At 44.4% G+C, this 21,962-nt stretch overlaps 1 protein-coding gene across 3 annotated transcripts in view; it reads left to right on the top strand.

The window, feature by feature from the left end:
• SLC1A2 (solute carrier family 1 member 2) overlaps positions 1 to 21,962 on the top strand; it is a 103,276-nt gene that overhangs the window by 47,662 nt on the left and 33,652 nt on the right. For all 3 annotated transcript variants that reach the window (XM_081165037.1, XM_081165036.1, XM_081165038.1), the window contains 3 exons: positions 8,525 to 8,664; positions 14,201 to 14,353; positions 14,948 to 15,198. In XM_081165037.1, the coding sequence (XP_081021163.1) occupies positions 8,525 to 8,664; positions 14,201 to 14,353; positions 14,948 to 15,198 (544 nt within the window). The remainder of the gene's footprint in view (positions 1 to 8,524; positions 8,665 to 14,200; positions 14,354 to 14,947; positions 15,199 to 21,962) is intronic.

Consider the following 21,962-nt stretch of genomic DNA (forward strand, 5'->3'; position numbering starts at 1 on the left):
GTGGGTTAAAGCAACCAGTCACCGTAGCACAACAGTTCCTTTTTTTAAGGTGGACAAATGGCAGCTAGGACCATAATGAGGAGATGCACTGAAAAGTGTGGGGTGAATAAATGTTTAATGGTAAGGTGTATAAGCACCCCACAAGCAAATCAAGATGAATGGTCATTGTATAACTGCTGTGTAAATCAGAAGGTGCTCAACAAAGACTGGACATAGTCCAACTACCATATAAGCTTTGTGCAAGCAAATCAGGATGAATGCTCAATGAACAGGTTTTCTCGAGGAACCCTCAAATGTGCATGCTAACTCATGGGACAACAGTGATGGGGCTGGGAAGAAATGGATGCCATCATGGTGGGGTTGGAGACGTTTTCTGGAAGTCCTTGACAACATGCTTTGCCCCTCTTCATGCAAATGATGCACAAAGGGGGCCTGTGTTTGTCCTTCTGAAACCTGAAGCAGTGATTTCACTGAAATGGCACCAATGTGTAAAAATGCAACATTGTATTCCATGTGAAAAGCGCAACTATTGCACAGATGTTCAAGATTGCTATCAAGGATCAGACTAGTAGACTATTGTGAGTTGGAGAAACCCAGATTAGAAATTGTATCAGCGGCAATCCATTCAAATTAACCTTGGTAAACAAATATTGCCTAGCCCAAACCAGTGATGCTATGAGGGACTTAGGAGTCAAAATCAGGCCACAGGCTTATAATGTTAGTCTAATATACACAACTGGAAGTAATGTATATGAAAGGGATGATGTTCAATAACTGCCTGACACAGCAAAAGCAATCTAGATTTCCTTGGATTCACAATCATCCCGACTAGCAATTCAGCACCACAACAACCGTGCTGGTAGGCTGGCCATCATTTTATCTTCTCCGCCATGTCTGGACCACACAGCCTGGCATTTCATACAGGGATAGCCCCAGGGATGAGAAGGCTGTAGGCAAAGTGGCATCTAGATTCTCCTCAGTCGGTCAGCCCTATCAGGCCTGCTTGGTGGCTATATATATATATATATATATATATATATGCTTTCGTAGATTTTCACGGGTACAGGAATGCAGGTTTTGGTATCTTCGGGTGTCTTCCCGTGTAAGAGTTGGGGTGTAGACCTCGTCGAAACGTCGCCTAGACACCCCAACTCTTACACGGGAAGACACCCGAAGATACCAAAACCTGCATATATATATATATATATATATGCTTTCGTAGATTTTCACGGGTACAGGAATGCAGGTTTTGGTGTCTTCGGGTGTCTTCCCGTGTAAGAGTTGGGGTGTCTAGGCGACGTTTCGACGAGGTCTCACTCGTCATCTTCAGGCTGGTGCTTTCGGCTTCTTGTTACTGGAACAGAGCAGGATCTCAGTGTTTGAGTTCCTATAAATACTGTTGAGGGGGTGTGGTGTATAGCCTTCAACGTTCTGGGCAGAGAGGAAGTTCCCAGGTTAGTGTGCCTTTTCTTCTTTTGTTCATTAATTACTTGAGGGATATCTTGAGAGATTTCTTGAGTGATATTCTGAGTACCATTTAGGAGGGTCATTAGGTGTGGATTAGTTGCTAAAGCTTTCGTGTCTTGACCTCTTGAGCTTGTGAAGAGTTTTTTCTGAGAAGATGGCTGTACTGCACTTAGTTGTGCTCTGGCTTGGCTTCGTGTATAGGGGCGAGCTGTGGTTTTGTGCCCTGTGCCAGCCAGATCTGTGTAGGGATTGCAGGGGGGTGCAGCATCCGGAGGTGCCACTATGGTTTGGCTACTGGATGGTGTCTGTAATTTATCTGTGGAGAGGGTCTGGGTTTGGGTCTGGTGAGGTTGATTGGAGATGGCGTTCTGTGTGCCTCTGGTGCTGGTGTCGGTTTTTGTGGGGAGGGCTAATTTCCAGATGTCTGGCAGGCGGGACGTGTCGTCACGCTTGTTCATGTTGTGAGGGTGTTTCTCTATCTCGATGGCTTCCATGATTATTCTCTTGTGGTGATGTTCCATGTTAAAGAGCAATTTGGAATCTGCAAAATTAATTTCGTGTCCTGTTTCTTTCATGTGTTGGTAAAGAGAGGAAGTTTTTTCTTCTTTTTTGACGGCATTCTTGTGTTCTGCGATACGTGCATTTATTCGTCTGTTTGTTTGTCCAATGTACGTGGCTGGGCAGACTTTGCAGGGTATTTCATAGACCCCTTGGTTTTCTAACTGGATTTTATCTTTGGGGTTTCTGAGGATATTGGCTATTTTTTGGTTGGTGCAAAAGGCTGTTTTGATATTGTGTTTATGGAGGATTTTGCTAATTTTATCTGTAGTGCCCTTGATATAAGGAAGGAGGGCCATGCCATTGTTTTCTTCTGTGTCTTGGTTTTTGGGGGGTGTTTCTTTTTGGATTAGTTTCGTAACCCTGTTTTGCTGGTATCCGTTGGCGATTAACACATTTGAGAGATTCTGTAACTCAGTTGTCAAGTGGTCTTTGTCAGCCAGGCGTTTGGTTCTGGAGATGAGAGTCTTGGCTACGGAGTTTATTTGTGCAGGGTGGTGGTGTGATTGTGCATGTAAGTAGCGGTTGGTGTGTGTTTTTTTCCGGTAGATAGTGTGTCCTAGGGAGCCATCAGGTTTTTTGTAGATTAGGACGTCAAGGAAGGGAAGTTGGTTGTTGGCTTCTATTTCCATAGTGAATTGTATTTTGGGGTGTAGGCTGTTGAGATGTGTGAGGAAGCTATCTAGTTTTTCTTTCCCGTGTGGCCAAATTACAAAGGTGTCGTCAACATATCTGAGCCAAAGTTTGGGTTTGTGTTCTGACTTGTCTAAAGCATTGGTTTCAAAGTGTTCCATGTACAGATTTCCTTGACGTCCTAATCTACAAAAAACCTGATGGCTCCCTAGGACACACTATCTACCGGAAAAAAACACACACCAACCGCTACTTACATGCACAATCACACCACCACCCTGCACAAATAAACTCCGTAGCCAAGACTCTCATCTCCAGAACCAAACGCCTGGCTGACAAAGACCACTTGACAACTGAGTTACAGAATCTCTCAAATGTGTTAATCGCCAACGGATACCAGCAAAACAGGGTTACGAAACTAATCCAAAAAGAAACACCCCCCAAAAACCAAGACACAGAAGAAAACAATGGCATGGCCCTCCTTCCTTATATCAAGGGCACTACAGATAAAATTAGCAAAATCCTCCATAAACACAATATCAAAACAGCCTTTTGCACCAACCAAAAAATAGCCAATATCCTCAGAAACCCCAAAGATAAAATCCAGTTAGAAAACCAAGGGGTCTATGAAATACCCTGCAAAGTCTGCCCAGCCACGTACATTGGACAAACAAACAGACGAATAAATGCACGTATCGCAGAACACAAGAATGCCGTCAAAAAAGAAGAAAAAACTTCCTCTCTTTACCAACACATGAAAGAAACAGGACACGAAATTAATTTTGCAGATTCCAAATTGCTCTTTAACATGGAACATCACCACAAGAGAATAATCATGGAAGCCATCGAGATAGAGAAACACCCTCACAACATGAACAAGCGTGACGACACGTCCCGCCTGCCAGACATCTGGAAATTAGCCCTCCCCACAAAAACCGACACCAGAACCAGAGGCACACAGAACGCCATCTCCAATCAACCTCACCAGACCCAAACCCAGACCCTCTCCACAGATAAATTACAGACACCATCCAGTAGCCAAACCATAGTGGCACCTCCGGATGCTGCACCCCCCTGCAATCCCTACACAGATCTGGCTGGCACAGGGCACAAAACCACAGCTCGCCCCTATACACGAAGCCAAGCCAGAGCACAACTAAGTGCAGTACAGCCATCTTCTCAGAAAAAACTCTTCACAAGCTCAAGAGGTCAAGACACGAAAGCTTTAGCAACTAATCCACACCTAATGACCCTCCTAAATGGTACTCAGAATATCACTCAAGAAATCTCTCAAGATATCCCTCAAGTAATTAATGAACAAAAGAAGAAAAGGCACACTAACCTGGGAACTTCCTCTCTGCCCAGAACGTTGAAGGCTATACACCACACCCCCTCAACAGTATTTATAGGAACTCAAACACTGAGATCCTGCTCTGTTCCAGTAACAAGAAGCCGAAAGCACCAGCCTGAAGATGACGAGTGAGACCTCGTCGAAACGTCACCTAGACACCCCAACTCTTACACGGGAAGACACCCGAAGACCCACCTTGAATTCATAGGTCCTGGCTCTCTCCCCACTCCCCACTTGCTATATATCTATGTATTATAAGATCTCTATCCAGTCAATCAATCAATCATTAGATAGAAAGTCAATAATATATACCTTGTGTTCAGATCCCTCTAAAGTCCAGTAGTTTGACCTATTCATGTTACACCAGACATATATGTCATTTGAAACACAGAAGCTCTCATGGACTAAGCGAATGGGCCAAACAAATAATCTCAGTATTTATCTTGGCTTTCGTTGAGCTAGCAGAGGGGGGAGCATTTGGATAGGTTTCTATTCTGCAGCTAAGAATCTCCTGGCAGCATCTATGAGAAGCACAGACAACAGCAGCCAAGGAAAGTACAGTGGAAACATGCTTAAATCCCATGTAATAAAATGCAGATGTATGAGAAGAATCTTGAGCAGTCGTTACTTCATAGTTCATATTTATTCCAAGTCACTGCTAGGAATGGCTACCCCTGGAAAGGATGCCTTCCTCTTATGTTTTGCTGTCCTTATTAATGGATCTGAACTGTTCACACATGGATCTAAGATTCACCAGAATGCTGGAGTGCTAGAAGTCAAGGTCATTTGGGCAAATACAGTACTGTATTTGTCTTTTTCTTGGTAGGCCAAGGCAGAACTTCAATACTTGAGCCATCTGGTGCTACAGCTCACATACTCAATGACCGGTGTACAGTGGACCTCACCAAGTTCTGCATTTTTTCAGTGGGGTTTTAATATAGATTTTGTTTGAGGTGGTTGTGGAAGAACCTAATCAAGACTTGAACTTGATCAGCATTTTTAACTCTCACATCTCATCACATATTCCACATTGGAGCACATTCTCTTTCCAAAATTGTTTAAAATAGCTGCATTGTTTTTGATACTGATGATAAAAGGATAGATAAACAATTGTGCTTTTCACGTCGCACAAATAGTTTTAACTCATCTGTCCATGATGGTCAGTCTTCTCCAAGGCATATGCTCAAAGTCCACTATTTTACCCAAAGTGTATCAGTTTCCTTGTGAAACCTTACCATTTCACTGGAGAGAATTTACAGCAGACAAGTTTCTTCTAACTACGATATAAACATATCTGGCATAGGAGATGTGGTGAAATGAAGAAGGAACAGGCTTAGAGTTCATTTGCTTTGCAGATTGCAACCCTCGTCTCCAATGTATGTTTTTCCCATCAGTATTAAGATGGGATAATGGCCATTTCTTCTTTTTTGTTGGCAATAGTACACTCATAGAAGTTATGATTTTTATCTTTATTTCCTTCCATGTTGATTTATATTAAAATCAATATAGTGGAGCACAACCTGGCTTTTGTTTCTTGATCTCTGTGGCTTCTGTTACCATTGACTATGATATCCTCCTGGCTCCATGGAATGGAAATTGTGGCCCTTGTGTTACAGTAGTTCTGTTCCTATCTAAGGGACGAAGTCCAGAGAGGAGCACTAGGGGACTGCTTTTTGGGCCCCAGGCCTTTACTACCCCCAATTCTGTTTAGTATCTGCATGAAGGTGCTGAGAATTGTCATCAGGAGTCTGGAGCAAGGTACCATCAGTATGCTGATGACACTCCACTCTATTTCATCACAACTTCTGGATCAGGAGAGGCAGGGTGCAATGTTGGGAATGGATGAGGGGAAATTGGCAGGGCTTAAATCCTGGTAAGATGGGTGGGTGAGGGGGTCCCATGTTCAAGAAATTGGACAGTTGTGTGCCCTGAACACGGTTGCAATTGCCCTGAAGGAGCAGATATGCAGTTTGGTAGTGGTTTTGGATTCTTCTCTGTCACTGGAGGCCCAGGTAGCCTCAGTGGCGAGAATTGCCTTTTAGCAACCAGCCATTGACCTGCAATCCACCGCATGTAACAAAAATGTCCAAAATGTTCATAAACATGCCTGTAGCAGCTGAACTAGAGCTCAATGCTTCAACAGATTCTAGACAACCATTTAGCAACCAATTGGTGTCCCTGAGAAGCAACCATCTAGAAAGGTTATTAAGAAAAAGTCTTCTTTGAAAGACAAGGATGCCAGAATTTATTGCCCCTGACAAAGTTATTAAACCAAATATTGTTTTAATTATGAACACTTCAGTGCTGCTATTCTACCCTGGGTCCCCCCCCCCACGTATATTGTGCATACTTACTTGAAAGAGGGGGTTTTTTTAGCCCCGTGGGGCACATTAGTCCAGCTGAAATGCCCAGAAAAGCAGCCACAGTGTTTCTGTATCTTTCCTGCAATTCATGGACTTAATACAGTTTCTTTGGAGAGTTGGACATTGAACCCCTAATAATAATAAAAGGTCACAATGCAGTTGCAACTAATACAAAATTCTGAACGTAAGAATTTTGATACCATGGTTCTAAAATCAAAGAATCCTCTTTCAAAATGCAGGCTCATTAAAACAAGACAGATGTCCAGGAAAACAATGATGTGTGAATTGTGCAACAGTACATACAAAATGAAGATGGTGCTGACAGAAATGAATCCACATTTTACAAGGCATAATGTGGGCGGGGGGGGGGGGGCAGCTTGCTTAGGCTAAATGTTGTCACATATGTATTTGGAAATTGTGTGACTTTATTTCCATGATGATAAACTTCCCAAGCCACATTGCTGGACACTCATGGAGAAGTGATTCAGTGCCCCTTGAATTAAAACAGAGATCTGAATATGGATTTTCTGATTCTCAGTAAACTTCTGCAGAAAGGGTCATGTTCCTTGGCTTTAGGGAGTTGAACATCATAGAAATAAAGTCGCAAGATAGTCTTCACATTTTCCAAATGCAAACTTTTTTTTGTGAAAGCATGTTTTTCTTCTCGTCCAAGCCGTTTCATGGAGGGCAGACAGTCAACATCATGCTCTCTTCTGCTCAAATCCTGGTGATTCTTATCTCATGAGTTGCACAATGGAAAAGAACAACCTTGACATGAATATACAAACAAAAACCGATTTGTCTTTGGTGTCCCCTTTTCTGCAGACGTTTCTTGTATTCAGGGTGTTTTGTTTTCTTATGTATGGTGTGGCGAAGGTGGCTAGAGAAAAGTTGTTCTCTCTCTTTCATAGTTCTAGATCTGGAAGCTGAATGCTGGAAAAGTCAGGAACCACAATCCTCGTCCTTGTGGGTAGTATGAAGCAGTCTCTTTCCCATCCATGTTCATCCTTGGGAATTGGTATTTAGGCAACACGTTTTCTGCTGAACCTCAGTTAATGTGAAGCAGCTCTGACGCAGCAATGCTCAGATGTGTTGGCCGACAGAGACACAGAGATGCAATCTATAATAAGTTGAGCCTGAGCTGTAAACAACTCGTGAAATACTTCAGTTATCACATAAAGTAGAATTGTTGGGAGCGCAAGCCTTATGCTTGATTTTGAGGCTCATTAAAAGTTTTTGGTCTCATTAAAGTACATATTTCAATCTCATTAAAAAGTTAACGTTTAGGGCTGGCAGCTGTGATGAGGCAGATGGCACCATAAAAAGAAAAAAGAAAAGAGAAGGCTATACCTCAGATTCTGAAGAACGTGGTTAAAGAGCTACTTTGAATCATGCCAAGCTGGCTCCACATCACTCAAGCAGGAAGTCTTTAGCTTCAATGCAGTGGCTGAATTGAAAGACTTAGGAATTGGGAGAACTCCGGAAGAGAAGCACTGCTCTCGCCCAACTATCTATGCATTCTTCTGATTCTTTCTGGCTTTCTGAACAGTAGTTCCTTTTTCTTTTCTTCAGAGAACATTTTCTCTGGTTGTTTGCTATGTCCCAAATGCTTTGCTGTGGAGATCTGATTTGTTCAGTCCCTCCTAATGTTTCCATTTGCTTTTCCAAATTGATTTCTGTCAGTGTTTATTTCCCCCCTCCGGTTTCTCTCATTTTAATAAATTTCCCCCGATTTCTTATATTTGATTTTTTTAGATCAGTGGCAAGTGGTGTCTGCGACTGTCCTTACATATCAGGGTCCTCTAAGTCCCTCCAGCCAGAGTGGCCAATGATGAGAGTTGTAATCTAAGAACATCTTCTGAGCCAGAGGTTCAACACTCCTATTTAGATTTTAAACACATGGAGAAGACCTTAGTTTTAAATTTCTGTGCAGAATATAGTTGTGTTAGGCATATAATAAGTAAGAATATTTTAGCTCCTGTATTTACTATTTTAGCTTCCAAGGAAGGAAACCTACAAATAATTTTGTAACACTAAGAAGTCATGGTGAACAACATGATAGTAAACTGGTTGATTTCTCCTTTGTGACAACATAAAGTCTTGCATACTCCAACCTTACAGTGTCTTAATTTCCCCTGCTTCTTTTATTTAGTGCCAACAACATGCCAAAGCAGGTAGAAGTGCGAATGCATGAAAGCCACCTGAGTCCAGTGGAGGTTCGGAAGAAGAACATATGTGTGCGGCTCTGTCTTTCGCTCAGAAAAAATCTGCTCCTTTCACTTACTGTATTTGGTAAGTAAAATTCTCTGGTTCATGAATGTAATACTTTTTTGCAGCTGGATTGTTTCCTCTTATAATCCTATATAGTGGTACCTTGGGTTACAGATGCTTCAGGTTACAAACACTTCAGGTTACAGACTCCACTAACCCGGAAGTAGTATCTCGGGTTAAGAACTTTGCCCCAGGATGAGAACAGAAATCGTGTGGCGGCAGCGGGAGGCCCCATTAGCTAAAGTGGTACCTCAGGTTAAGAACGGACCTGTGGAATGAATTAAGTTCATAACCAGAGGTACCACTGTACCTCCCTTTCTGTTATCATTACAGTAGTGGAGCCAGTGGCGGAGCAAGGCGATCAAGCGTCTGGGGCCGCACGTGTATCCTGCTCCCAGGGGCATGGCCAGCTACCTGTGGGGCAGGGCAAGCCGGGGCAGGATGCTCTGCGGGGCCTCTGGAGTCTGCCTGCCTCCTCCCACTCAGCCGCCCTATAGCTGAGGGGGAGGCAGTGGGTGGAGCATTTGAGCAGTATTGGAGCCTGTGCATGCCCAAGCCACCGTGTATCTCTCAGGGGAGATGTGTGGCTCGGGCCCGCTGCAGGCCCCACGGTGAGTGCCACCCGGCATTTTGCACCCCCCTCAGTGGTGACACCTGGGCAGACCGCCTCTACCGCACCCCCTTCCTCTGCCCCTGGGCGCAGCTAGTTAATTTTGGACCCTGGATGTTATGGTCTTTCAGGGTGGGAGCTTTAGATGGCTATGTGTATTACTTCAGTTGTGAAGCACACCATTAGCATTTCTCTTTTCCTCTCTGCTCCCACACCTCTGGTCCATGCTTGTAGCAGATGTAGAAGCAGTAACGTTAGAGCCAAAAATAATTGGGGGGAGGGAGCAAAAAAGAAAAAGAAAAAAGAAAAAGTTGGCAAGCCTGGTAAAAAAGAAAGAAAGAGATACTCTGTGTGTGTGCAGTTTCAGTTTTTTAATTCACATAAATCTTAGCACCATTGCGACTAATGAAATAAAATGAGGTTTACTGTACTTCTGATGCATTTATTTGGGAATAAACATCATTTTGTGGTAGAAAATCAGGACCACCCCAGTCATAAGGCAGAATAAGACAATTTTCTCCAGTGGTGGGTTTCCCTGGGATGCTTGCTTCCCTCATTATCACCCGCAACACAAGACAAGGCTCTCCTCCACCACTGTCAATACCATATTCTCCTTCCTGCCTCACATCACTTTGCGAAAGGACAGAGAATAGGACCTTCTTCAGAACTGAGGCATTCTGGGTGAGATGGCTAGGATAATGTTTGCACTGCTACCATAGTTTGGTAGATTTTCTTTATATATATACATATAAAAACACAAATTCAGAGGTTACAACGCTACCTGCTGCAGCAGACTAGGATGGCATTAAGCAGGCTTTTGCCCAGAAGGCCAGACTCTGAAGAAGGATCCCCACTGAAAGTGCTGTTATGGTAGCAGGACCTGTTGAGTTGCTAGCTCAACAATTTAGTTGAATCCAGACCATGGTTTCTAAGTGCCTCGTGGACAGGGCTGGAATGGATGTTTGGTAGAGAGAGAATGAACACTATCGAAACTGAGTGCATATGGGTTATGAAAGAAGGATGCCAATCTTTACCTCTGTTAGTAAGAGATGGAGAGGAGATGCAGATGATTGCTGGGAGGGTATCCTGCCACAAGCAAGAGGTTTGGTTACCATCTAATGCATTCCAAGTTAATTATGTTGGACCTCTGTGAAATGCTTTTTTTTTTTAATGGCAATCTCCCCCCACCCCATTTTATCACTGTGTTAGGTATTATTCTCCCTGCTGTTCAGTTTTAAGCTGTTAAACTAGGGTAGTTTATTTGTACTGTTTATGCAAAGACTGATTTATTTATTTATTACAATTACTTATTATTAGTTCCTGAATCATTGTTTTCTAATTATTTCTGTTTTAAAATTGTTATATTTGTTAATCTGATATCTTGTGAGTTTCATTGGGATCAATTTTGTGGGAAAGTGGCATACAGTAAGACCAATGATGGTGATGATTAAGTGTCCTAGGGCCATGACAGGATTGGAGATTGGCTGCCTTCTCACTCTCATAGGCCACCAGCTTAACATCACATCCTAGATGAGCAGCCCTGGAAATACTGGGTGGAATTCAGCATTGCACTAAAGAAATCAACACAAGCATTTTTACTTGCCCAATGGAGTGATCTGCCCTCTCCTCCCTCTGCGTGTTGATCACAGCATTCTCCTAACCCTCCTAAGCAGATTTGGGGTGGGCACAGGGGAACTCGTGGTGCTGGCTTTTGCTAGCCCAACAACTTAGTTGAATTTGGCCCATTGATTAGAAATGTAAATCCCTGTCCTTGTTTCAGAGGAATCCTATAGTGGAACAGGCCATGCTGGGCATCAAAATTCAAATAATTTTTCTGTTCTCTAGGAAATTCAATTTAGTTCATTTCACCAGGGCTGAAGATGGAGGCGAGGGAGAGATCTCTCTCCTGTCAGGAGAAAGGAGGAAGAAAAGAAATTTATCCCTGGTCTTTCCTCCCCTTACAAGCTGCTGATACTTTTTAGCTCGCTCTTTTGCTGTGCACTAGGGACTAGGCCAGTGATACAGTGATCTAGTTTTCTCAATTGCCTTCTGGGTATCGCAGCTTCCAAATATGGAGCAGTTTGACATTTTAGTGTGGTTCACTGGCTTCATGCCCAGGCTTACTAGATTGTTTTTTCGTTTTTTCTTTTAATGTTACAGTACAGTGAGCCTAACAGCCAAACGCATGGCCTTCACAGAGCCTGCCTTTATTCCCTTCAGCTTGAATGGACAGCTGTGCTGTTAGAAGAGAAGGCTGTGTAGATAGCCTGAACTAAATATATTCCTGTCCTGAAAGATTTTGAAATGGTGTATTTATTTTGACATCAGCTTTTGGATCAGATTGATAGTTGTGAGATATCTGTGAGCCTTTCCCAGCAGGATCTCACAACAATTATTTTTGGTTAGATTAAAGCTGCACCCTGGGAAATCTACACACCACTCTAATGATGGATAGCCCTGTTGCGGAGCCTGCTGCATTTTGAGCCTGTGAAGGAGGGGTACAGAAATCACAGGCACAAAATTCAGTTTTTCAGAAATTGTCTGAGAGTGCATGCGTTTGCTACCTTATTGAAGCTAAGGGTGCTGCCAGATGGAGTTGTGACTGTATATGTGAGATCAGTTCTCCTCATGCATGCATGAGTTACTGATATGACAATAAAAAATTTAAAAATTGTCCAGTAGCACCTTAGAGACCAACTAAGTTTGTTCTGGGTATCTGTGTGCGTGCACACTTCTTCAGATACACTTCTGAAGAAGCGTGCATGCACATGAAAGCTTATACCCAGAACAAACTTAGTTGGTCTCTAAGGTGCTACTGGACAAAAAAAAAATCCGACTGCGTCAGACCAACATGGCTACCTACCTGAATCTGATATCACAATGACAGCCCATGTTTTTCCTCATTTCATTCAGATTTAACTGTCTTCTCTATACAAAATCCAATAATATTTGAGGGAGCTTGCCTCATAACAAGTCCGACAATTGATCTATATAACTCAGTACTGTCTACTTGGGGACGTGGGTGGCGCTGCGGGTTAAACCACAGCCTAGGAATTGCCAATCAGAAGGTCAGCGGTTGGAATCCCCGCGACGGGGTGAGCTCCCGTTCCTCGGTCCCTGCTCTTGCCAACCTAGCAGTTCGAAAGCACATCAAAGTGCAAGTAGATAAATAGGTACTGCTCAGGCAGAAAGGTAAATGACGTTTCCGTGCGCTGCTCTGGTTCGCCAGAAGCAGCTTAGTCATGCTGGCCAAATGACCCGGAAGCTGTATGCCGGCTCCCTCGGCCATTAAAGCGAGATGAGCACCACAACCCCGAGTCAGCCACAACTGGACCTAACGGTCAGGAGTCCCTTTACCTTTTACTGTCTACTCTGGCTGACAGTGGCTCTCCACCATTCCCAGCCCTACCCGGAAATGGTAGGGATTGAACTTGGGACAATGATCTTCCATTGAGCTACAATTCTTTCTCCAACTCAATGTTCTGGTCACGGCTAGACTCTGGGGCCATGGCACCCCCATTCATCTCCTCTTCATTTCAATGTCCTCTAAGCAATAACACGGGAGGCTGTGAATGAGCTAAACCATTGGTCCATCTAGCTCAATATCGTTTACACTGACGGGCAGCAGCTCTTCAAGATGTCAGGTGGAGTCTCTCCCAGTTCCTATGTGGAGACAGCAGGGACTTAAACTGAGACCTTATGAATGCAAAGATAGCCTGCCACTGAGCTAAGGCTCTTCCCATCTGGTATTTTCTCATTCACCCCTATTGGAACCATGGCCTAGGAATGGGTATTGCTTTTATTTATGACCGTCATTTTCCCTACTGCTGTGTAAAATCCCTAGAAAATGTACATTTTCTGTAAGTCCTCTGTGTATATAATTAGTTCCTGGGTCAAGGGGAAGTACTTGAAGAGGGAGCTTCCTGTAGAGGTAAGTGAAAGTAGGAAGCCCATTTATGTCCTGGGGACTGAGGAGTAAGTGGGTCTCCCTGACTGGGAAAGAAAAAGCTGTTCATGTGACCTTTCATCTCAGATAGCTCCCTTTTTCCTCAGCTCATATAAATAGGCGCTGCTGGTTGCTATACAACCTTCTGGTTTAGCTACACTGGAATGCTTGCCATTATGGTTGGACAGAATAATATAAATAGCTATTAGGAGGAAGATGGAATTGGTAATTTTAGGAGGACACTGAAGGCTGAACACCTACCCAATCACGCAGTGCAATCCTATATGTCCACCCAGAAATAAGCTCCACTGTGTTCAGTTTTCCAGCTGTATATGGGATTGCTTTATCCTCAAGTACCTGGAGGTGATTTTTCTGAGGTGGTCAGAAGTGACTAGTTTCACTCCTTGGGACTGTTAGGATGGAAGGCAGGGAGACCAATAATAAGTGGAGCCAGAGCCAATAAAAGGCAGTCAACTGATTGTAATTTTATCCCCATCCTCCTCACTGCTGATTTCTGGAGGAGGAAGCAGGGTTAGCCAAAGTTGTGTGCCCTCCAGATGTTTTGGACTACACAACATCAGCCTCAGCCAAAGTGGCCATTGGATAGGGATAGTGAGAGTCCACAACATTCAGGGTCAACTGGGACATATTGTTGGCGAGCAGACCTGAGTGAAGCCTGCCTCCCTCAGGTCCGCTCGCCAAGCCATGCTCTCTTGAGGCCAGTGCGGATTAGCGCATTTGAATCAGTTGGTTTGACGGGGACCCATGAGCCTCTGCAGCAGCCAAGGGGGACGTGCTGCACACAAAATGGAGCACTGCGTCCAGGCAGCAAGGGAGGGAAGGCTGCAACCGCCGCTCACCGAGGAGGATCGGTAAGTGGCCATTATTGGCACAGCTAGCTCTGGTTCAAAACTCTGTTTTGACAGGATTATTCTATTATGTGGTGAATTGAAACTCAATTACTCAAATCCTTTCTTCTGTGTCCTCCCTTTTTTATCCAGGTGTCATTATGGGCGCATTGTGTGGGGCACTTCTTCGCATGGCGGCACCTATTAATCCTGATGTCATCATGTTGATAGCCTTCCCAGGAGATATCCTGATGCGGATGCTAAAAATGTTGATTCTTCCTTTAATTATCTCAAGCTTAATCACAGGTGAGATCTGTTCTAAACAATTAGAAGGTTAATCTTTTGTGAGAGATTAAGACCTACCGAGTAATACTCACAGCTTTATACACTCTCATAACAGTATGTGTGTTCTTCATATTAATGTACCGGCATTATCCTTGAAAATTGTCTCCAAAACACTGCTAAATAACCCCTTGTGCAAAGTCCGCAATTGTGCACTACCTTTATTAAGATCAATTGGAAGGATTGCAAAATTTTGGCAAGCTTTTGAGTTTGCCAGAACACTTCATCAGGCAAGTTGTTACACAAATATGTTACATCTAGACATCAGGGTTGTAAGTCGGGATTTATTTTCTCAAGAAAAGTGAAAGCAGCCATTGATTCTTTATCCCAGAATCCTCAGTGTGTAACCTTATGGAAGTAGTACCTGTGTGGGACTTGCTCAGCCTGTGATCTCCATCTTAGAACTGTGTGTAAGCTGACCTCATGGTTTTAATAGCCAGAGTAATTGTTCTACTTTGTTGTTGTTTTCCTCTTCCCATCACTCCCTGCCTGGTGTTTTCATATGTGTCCAAACTTCAGAACAACATCTTTAACTCACCACAATGCATTTTTATACAGGTCTGTCTGGCTTGGATGCTAAGGCTAGCGGTCGGTTAGGTACAAGAGCTATGGTTTACTATATGTCCACGACGATCATTGCTGCTATATTGGGAGTTATTCTGGTCTTAGCCATTCACCCAGGCAATCCAAAGCTCAAGAAACAGCTGGGAGAAGGAAAGAAGAATGACGAAGTGTCCAGCCTTGATGCTTTCTTGGATCTTATCCGAAACTTGTTCCCAGAAAACCTCGTACAAGCATGCTTTCAGCAGGTGAATGACAAACCTTTGCCTCCCACTAATATCTTGTGTGTGAAAACCATGACACTAAAAAAAGAACTGAAGAAACTAAAACTAGATTTGCAGCTGTAAATTTAGCTTGTTTTATACTTATCAGTACAAAATAACAAACAGCAGTGCTTCTACTGAGTTCCTCATTCTTTGCACTGTTCACTTTGCATTGTAGTTTATTTTAGTGTTTCATTCTTGATAAAATCATTCTTCAGTTTTTTTCTTTCCTACAAATATACCTTCAGAATTTATTTTTGTTTCCCTGGAGCTTTAAAAGTCTGTCTTTTGTGTGGAAGGAGAGGAGAAGCACAGATACACTTTTGATTTCCATGCCATTTGCCGAGCATTTCAATTAAAGATTTTCCGTCAATGGACACGCACTCTGAACTAATTTGCCTAATTTGACTAATTAAAGTCAGTTAAGCTTAATATGATTAGCTTTGATTGGATCCAGACCTGCCCTATCACTAGGCAGAGTGAGGCAGCCAATTCTGAGCATCGTGGAAGGGCAGCATATTGCTAATGATCTAATTTATTATTATTGTGTTTGTATTGCCAGACTGGAGGTGAAGTGCTTGTGACTTTTTTTTTCTGCTATAGGTAACTAAATAACTTCACAGATCTGGGGTACTTGGAGGGCAGGCCCAGTTGCTTCCCGGGCAGCAAAATGTCTTGGGCCATACATATCTGACCAGAGCATGCTTTATATCTTACTCCACATAGACATTTATTTTTTCATGTATTTCAGTTAACAGGGCTGGGAGTACAGTATATTCTTATTATTTTTATTAATATTTTTTTTTTTAAAAAAAATCATTTATAAATAAATAAAGTGATAAGAGAAAAAAAAGAAGGGTTTGGAAAATAAAACTGCAGAAAGTACAGTGTAATACAATTAGTAAAATCAATTACATTTCCACATATTGGTATATAGATATAAACAATATTATTATCTTAATACATATGTGATTATTAATAGCCTACTGCTTTCTGTATAAACTCATAACAAATGTCAGTATGTTCATCCAGACAAAGCCCGTGTCTATAAGCAATCCGTTCATAAGTTGTGAGTGTTGTCAATCCATTGATTAAAGGGGATCATATCTTTATTCTTCCAGTTCATCACTATCAGTCTCTTAGCCAGCATTAGGGCACATGGAATCTATTTTTGTTGTCCCATTCTCTGCTTCCATGCAATACGAATATAATTCAAAAGAATGTTCTCTGAATTTTTTAAACTTTTACAATCATATTTATATAGTCCAGCACTTTCTCCCAGAACTTAGTAAGTATAGAACACTGTAAAGACATAAAGAGGCATTAGCCTTACTTCATCTCCAGCAAATAACTACCGTACTTTAGGGCTGGGGATATATTATAATTATTCGTACAGAAATATCTGTAAAATCTGATGCATGGAAGGCTGTTTCTATTCTTCAGGACATTGCTTAGAGAATACAATGCCACCGTGGCCACTTTTGCATGGGGGGAAACAATTTGATGTCTGGAAGAAAAGTGCCCAAGCAGTCAAAAGTTCTTGGCACTGAGCAAACCTATGGTGGGTGTATTCACCTACTTAGGGGTGAGGCATGTCACTGGATGATTGCTGGGGAGGGAAGGAAGTTTTTCCTGCAGTTGCCTATTCTACTCTTACTAAGTAGATAAACATTTCAGGCTGTAGTCATATTTCATCAGAAAAGTATATTAAGATGATTTTTTTAAGGGTGGTGTGAACGTTAGCCATGTTGCTCATGCTTTCTGCTCTACACACATGTATGAGCAGCCTTTTTCCTGAAGCTAAATTATTTGACAGTTACACAGACTTTTTTTTTAATGATCCAAGCAAGATCCACTGCCAAACCTTTGCTAAGTATGCCTGAATGGCACCATTTAAAGGATTTTAAGTGCTATGTTATCTGAGGTCGTAGCTCTAGGCTGTACCGTGTGGGTGGGGAGCAGAGGAAGGACAGGACCACATAGGGAGACAGATGCAAACTGCTGCAGAACTAAGCTAGCTGCATTTTCCCTCTCTCTTACCTTGCACCCAAGAGCACCTAAAAGCCCAGTCCTCAACTCTATTTACCAAGAAGTAAGATTAACAGATTACAGTGGGGCTACCTTCCATGTAAACGTGCTTAGAATTGTAATCAAATCTGAGTGGCTTTAAAGGGCATGTTTATTTGATATACCATCAAAAGAAGAGTCAAATATGTAGAGGCAGTACGTTCCCAAAATTAGAACAGCATGCATTAAACGCTGAAATGAACTCTTCCTTTCTAGCTAATTGTATTTTACTGAAAGTGACAAGTGGGCCCCTCGATGGGTAGAAAGCTGAGGAATGGGATAGTGGGCTGAAAGGGGAGCAAGTAGCTAGCTTACATTAGCCCCATCAGTCCTTTTATCACCCTCCCGGTGCTTATAATATTGAAAGACATGTTTATTCACGGTATCATCAAAAGGAGAGTCACATGGGTAGACAGTGTGTTCCAAAAAGTAGAACAATGTGTGTTCTGTTGTGCTGGTCTCTCCCTTTCCAGTTAATTGTGCTTAACAGGATGTGGGAATCGCCCCCTTGACTGGTAGAAAGCTGAAAGACTGGCTAAATGGGCTGACTGGGAAGCAAGCTACTAACTTCTTATATTGGCACTCTCGCTCCTTTTATAAATCTCTGGGTGACTGTAATGTTAATGTCTTCTGGCAAGCAGCTCCTTTCAATTACTTCACTATTTTTTTGAGCTTTCTTTGTTCGTCGACAGTCACTTCGGTCAAGTATTTGTTAAGGTTAAGATGGATAGCTCAGCTGGTTAAGCATGACACTCTTAGTCTCAAGGTCGTGGGCGTGAGCCTCACGTTGGGCAAAAGACCACAGTCATGGACCTTAGACATGTTTATTAATTTCAATGGGTCTACTCAGAGTAAAAGCTAGCAGAATACTACTCCCTGCCTGCACTGTGTGTCAGCCACGGTCTACAGAAGTGGGGAAAGACAGGCTTGGCCTCAGATCCAGGTTCTTTCATGTGGCGGCATTGGTTGTGATTGCTGCGGCAGCCAGGGGCGTTCTGAGGCGGGGGCAGCATGCCCTGGGTGTCATTCCAAAGGGGGGGAGACAAAATGCCGACCTCTGATTGGCGGCACCTCCTAGGGCATGCACCGCTCACCACACCCCCCGAAGCGTACGCCACACCCCTGGGACGCGCACTATGCCCCCCATGGGTGGCGCGCCATGCCTCCTGGGACCAGCGCCAATCCGGGTACCAGAGCAGGTTGCTCCGCCTCTGACGGCAGCTGTAGACTGGCACAACTACCTGTTTCCCCAGCTCCACCTCCAGCCTGCATGCTTGGCTGGGCTGTGGATATGATGGTTGTCACAACCCCTTCTATTGGCTTGCATCTGTGGTAAGGGTTAGAGTTGAGCCGTTAGCTTTCATTGGCATTTACTCACAGGTCAGCGTGTCTGCAGCCCTAAGCAAGTGGCAGCCCAACAAATAAAAGTTGCATTTCGGCCCCTTTTTAACTCCAGAATTTTACTTATTAAAATAAAAGAACCCCTTGCCGTACGTACCATCTTATGAACCTTCTTAAGAGAGACATTAGGCCAAATGGCTAAACTTCTTTCTTCTGGGCCTATGAATCTGGCAGTCTATACAACCATGTTTCCTGTTTTGCGTGTTGAGTTCCACAGTGCCACCCCCCCAAAATAATTCACACTTCACGCTTAATTTTTGTTTAGGTTTTTGGCATAATTTAGGCCACAACTTTATTTAATACAAAATGTGAGTGGTTGCTTAGGCATTGGTGACTATCTGTCCTTGCCCCCAAGGACAGCGCTGGCCCTTCCGGTCATCACCGGAATCCAGCGTGGGAAACAAGTATTGGGTGAGAAATGAAGCTGGGACACAGTCCAACACCTCTCACCCTCATGTTCCGTTGGGGCTTGCACGGCCCAGGTCCGGCTCCTCGGACAAGGACGAATGAATGGCAAGCCCCTGGATTCCTTTAACGGAATTCCCTTTCCACATCATTTGGAGGGGTAGGCACTTACCCCTCCAAGCACCACTTTAACCAATGCCTAACCGCCAACCTTACAAGTTGTGACGATTTGCTACGTAGTAGGCAAAACCCAAATGGCACCAGCCAATCAGCCAGATGGTAAATTCCTACTAGGCCCCCGCACCAAGGCGGACGACCCCATGACAGGCAATAGCAAGGTCAAGCGAGCCAAAACAAAAAACCACCCTTTAAAAGGGAGGGGGGCGGGTGATCCGTTGCAAAACAGCCAAGAGCCTGTCTCATCGTCTGCCCCCTGTATTTAAAACCTCTGACCCCTCCTCTACATTGGCAACAAACAAATTCCCCCAGCAACCCAGTTAACCTCTTAAATGCTGGGTCCCCTCAAATCTGCCTAGTCATCCCAGGGTGGCCTGTTCCTCCAACCGCAACACGTGCTCTCTGTTATGGAGAACACGCTTTGCGTGTTGAGTTCCACAGTGCCACCCCCCCAAAATAATTCACACTTCACGCTTAATTTTTGTTTAGGTTTTTGGCATAATTTAGGCCACAACTTTATTTAATACAAAATGTGAGTGGTTGCTTAGGCATTGGTGACTATCTGTCCTTGCCCCCAAGGACAGCGCTGGCCCTTCCGGTCATCACCGGAATCCAGCGTGGGAAACAAGTATTGGGTGAGAAATGAAGCTGGGACACAGTCCAACACCTCTCACCCTCATGTTCCGTTGGGGCTTGCACGGCCCAGGTCCGGCTCCTCGGACAAGGACGAATGAATGGCAAGCCCCTGGATTCCTTTAACGGAATTCCCTTTCCACATCATTTGGAGGGGTAGGCACTTACCCCTCCAAGCACCACTTTAACCAATGCCTAACCGCCATGGAGCCCTCAGCTCACCGCCAACCACTCACAGCCCAAGCCAAGACCTCAGCTTGGCCACCACCGCAGCTAACCAAACCTCATTCCCTGAGGCTGAAAGGTGCACGCCATCAGCTCGGAAAAGGGACGGTTCCTGAGAAGAAATCTCAGGATGAAAAATCACGTCTCCGCCCAGCTCCATGATCTTTTTGTATACCGCGGTATTGATGCGTTTCCTGACCCTTTCAGTGGCGGCTGGGCAGCGACTGCCCCTCCAAACGCACCGTTGCAATAGCCTTGACCAAAATATTTTTGTTGACGGCACCATTGCCTGCAAAGTCTCCAGGTCGGTCAATATTGTAGCACGCAAGTAGAAACAGTCCCTAGCTACCAGGTCGTTCTCACCCAGCTGCAACACAATAGCTGATGGCGGCCCCTCTTGCAGCAATTGCCTCCGGATCAGCGGCAGGAGCTCTGACCAGCGCATCCCCCGTCTGGACAGCCAAGACAAATGAATGTGCGAAGGAAAGCCGAGACCTGGACCTGCTCCGGACCGCTGTGCTGCAACACCAGCCCAATGGACGATGCTGTGCCCCACCATCCAGATGCGGACAGCCGCTAAACCTGAGATAATAAACAAAACAATGTAAGAACAACATTACCGAACATAACCTCGAAATGCACCCGATTTCCAGCGGCCCAGATCCTTTATCCTAGCGGCTGACAAGCCCCAGTGGGCTGCCGTTGTGGCAGCCCCAATCCTAAATGAATGGGGGGCAAAATCACCAGCTGTGCCGCCACAAGCCAGGATTGCCTTCCGCATCACTTTCGCAAACTGGTGCCTCGTTAGGGGCGACCCATCCTCATGCAATAGCAGAGGCCCATCCCCATGGGTGCGCACCGCCATATACCTGCGAACATCTTTTACAGGGCAAGGGCCCGCTTCACCCGTAGCAGGGAGACGAATGAGGGCACCCTTACCCCTCTGATCCGTCTTTGAATGTCTAATTGAGATTCTAAGTTCAACAGGGGATAATTGCACGTCCTGAAACAAAAGGCCCCGCCAGCTACCATCCCTGTGGCTTTCCACCACTATTTCACCTACTCGTAGTGCGCCAAAAAAGGCCATGGAAAATGCCGCCGAGAATAAGCGGGCCTCGTACCCTGACCAACACACCACCCGCAGCTTTTTGCGCATATTACTCAACATTTCAAATGATATGGGGCGGCGATTTGCTGGCCGAGAAGGACAAAGCCTACTCCAACCTTCAAGGGCCTTGCGAACAATGAACTTCGCGCAAGGATCTGTGTCAAAAAATACTTTACAGAAAAATGCTACAGCAGCTGCATGCATCCTAATCGTCCTGGCTGCCCGCCCCAACTGAAATAGGTGTGACAAATATTTTAAAACTTGAGAGGAAGTGGGTGGGACCCCCTTTATCTCGCATGCAGACTGTCGCATAAATTCCAAAAAATCCTCCCACACTTTCGTATATGATCTTAGGGTAGATGGGGAGACCGATGCCGCTACTCCCTGTAAAACTAATTGCTGCCAAGGTTCCAGAGATGATCCGGGAAATATTCCGGACGTATCCGCGCCTCTGGAACCAGGAGTCTGAACCGCTCCATCTGAAAACGGGACAGAGCATCAGCAATTTCGTTAGACACCCCAGGAACAAAACGAGCCGAAAAAACTATATTAAAACGCAAACAGTGCAAAACAAAACCCCGTAAAAGGGCCGACACTCGGGGGGAGCGTGACGACAGCTTGGCCAGCACTGACACCACTGCCTGATTGTCAGTCCAGAAGCAGACACGCCGGTTCCTGAACTCCTCGACCCACAAATGCACTGCCACTGCAATGGGAAAAAACTCGAGAAAAG

This window comes from Podarcis bocagei (genome assembly GCF_964188305.1).
Source record: "Podarcis bocagei genome assembly, chromosome: 1".
Classification (NCBI taxonomy): Eukaryota; Metazoa; Chordata; class Lepidosauria; order Squamata; family Lacertidae; genus Podarcis; species Podarcis bocagei.